The sequence below is a fragment of the Halyomorpha halys genome, unplaced genomic scaffold, assembly GCF_000696795.3.
Source record: "Halyomorpha halys isolate HHAL.00 unplaced genomic scaffold, Hhal_1.1 Scaffold65.1, whole genome shotgun sequence".
Lineage (NCBI taxonomy): Eukaryota > Metazoa > Arthropoda > Insecta > Hemiptera > Pentatomidae > Halyomorpha > Halyomorpha halys.
Window position 1 is genome coordinate 719,112 of NW_027109066.1, and position 1,460 is coordinate 720,571.

General features: G+C 28.4%; 1 protein-coding gene across 2 annotated transcripts in view; it reads left to right on the plus strand.

The window, feature by feature from the left end:
- Positions 1-1,460, plus strand: part of LOC106692666 (putative leucine-rich repeat-containing protein DDB_G0290503) — a 36,031-nt gene that overhangs the window by 13,965 nt on the left and 20,606 nt on the right. For both annotated transcript variants that reach the window (XM_014438751.2, XM_014438750.2), the window contains exon 5: positions 822-913. In XM_014438751.2, the coding sequence (XP_014294237.1) occupies positions 822-913 (92 nt within the window). The remainder of the gene's footprint in view (positions 1-821; positions 914-1,460) is intronic.

Genomic DNA, 1,460 nt, shown 5'->3' on the forward strand with positions numbered 1-1,460 from the left:
CGTACCGCCATCTTGGTTTTGTTTTGAATCACGAAGTTATTATAGACAATGATAATTGGTTAGCTTGCTTTTTGGATAAACAAAACAAATTAACAATCTTAAAATGATACATAAAATAAAACATATTTAAAAACCCTTTATACATCAAAATATACTATTTACTAAAAAAGAGCATATTACAATATATAGTTGACCGTGAAACTTAAATATAAGAAGATGGTCAGGGTTGCGGTCAAAAAAAAAAAGAACAAATAGTTTATGGCCTTGATTTGAAGGCGCACTTCATACAACCAATACTACAATCTACACAATACATTGGGTGGTAAGTGAAAGTTATATCATGCGCGCACAGAACCAGATTTTTTTCAACTGGTCAGGTCAAATATTATTAGATTTCTTTGAAAATTTGTAATTTAACATTTTTTGAGCTAAAAATATGACACGTTTTTATTTTAAAAATATTTGTTTGCCTTACTTTTAAGAAGGTGACTTGGTTTTTGTGATTTTGTACTCATTTAATGCAATCGCAAAAATAAGTTATCCTATGTGCGTAGCCTCCCCTTGTACACCTAAATTAGTTGGGTTATTTTCTGTTCAAATATTCCATTCTTATTAAGACGAGTATTTTTTTCACTTCAAATTTGTACTATTTTTTAAATTTAAATTGCCTCTCAGTTATCCTGTTCACCGGTGGATAATCTGTTATCTATCATTCATTTTTTCTTATGCTCGTAATTCTAAGTATAATTTACTAACCCAAAATAAAATTTATTTTATATTTATTTAGTTATTATGTAAATTATTTTCTATATTTATTACAGGTATTTTAATACGATCTCTGCGCCCGCTGTGCTCTGAAATGCTAAGAACAAGTTCTTGCAAGGATCCTCAAAACTGTAGGAAAGAACACAAGGTAATGTTATCAGTTTTTTTAAAAATACATTATTGGAAAAATCTATTTGTCAGTTGTGTAGAAGGAAAAATGTTTTTTTTTTCTTTTTTTATTACTCTAGAAAGCCATTTATCCAGAATAATGTGGACAAGGTTGTTCAGGATAACAAAAAAAAATCCAGAAAAGTAATGGCTTAAGCAAATAAAATATTTTTGATATTAATGACTGTGGAATAACACAAGTATATAACTAATACTGGAATAATACAATATAACTTTGGAAATAACACAAGAGACATTGAGGAACTGAATTCTATGCTTAAATATGTTTGTAAAAAATAAATTGAATGGAGAGAGGGTTTCTGTGGAAAACATCAGTCCCTAGAGAGAGAGAGAAATACTTTATTTATTCATCTATGCTGCCTAAATACATTAAACTGCCATCTCACACAGCATACTTATCAATCCGTAATCGGACATATTTACATTACACATAAATGGTATAATCATAAAAAAAAGATATACAATAATAGGATATAATAAACAATTTTTTTTTCACCCCTACAGTT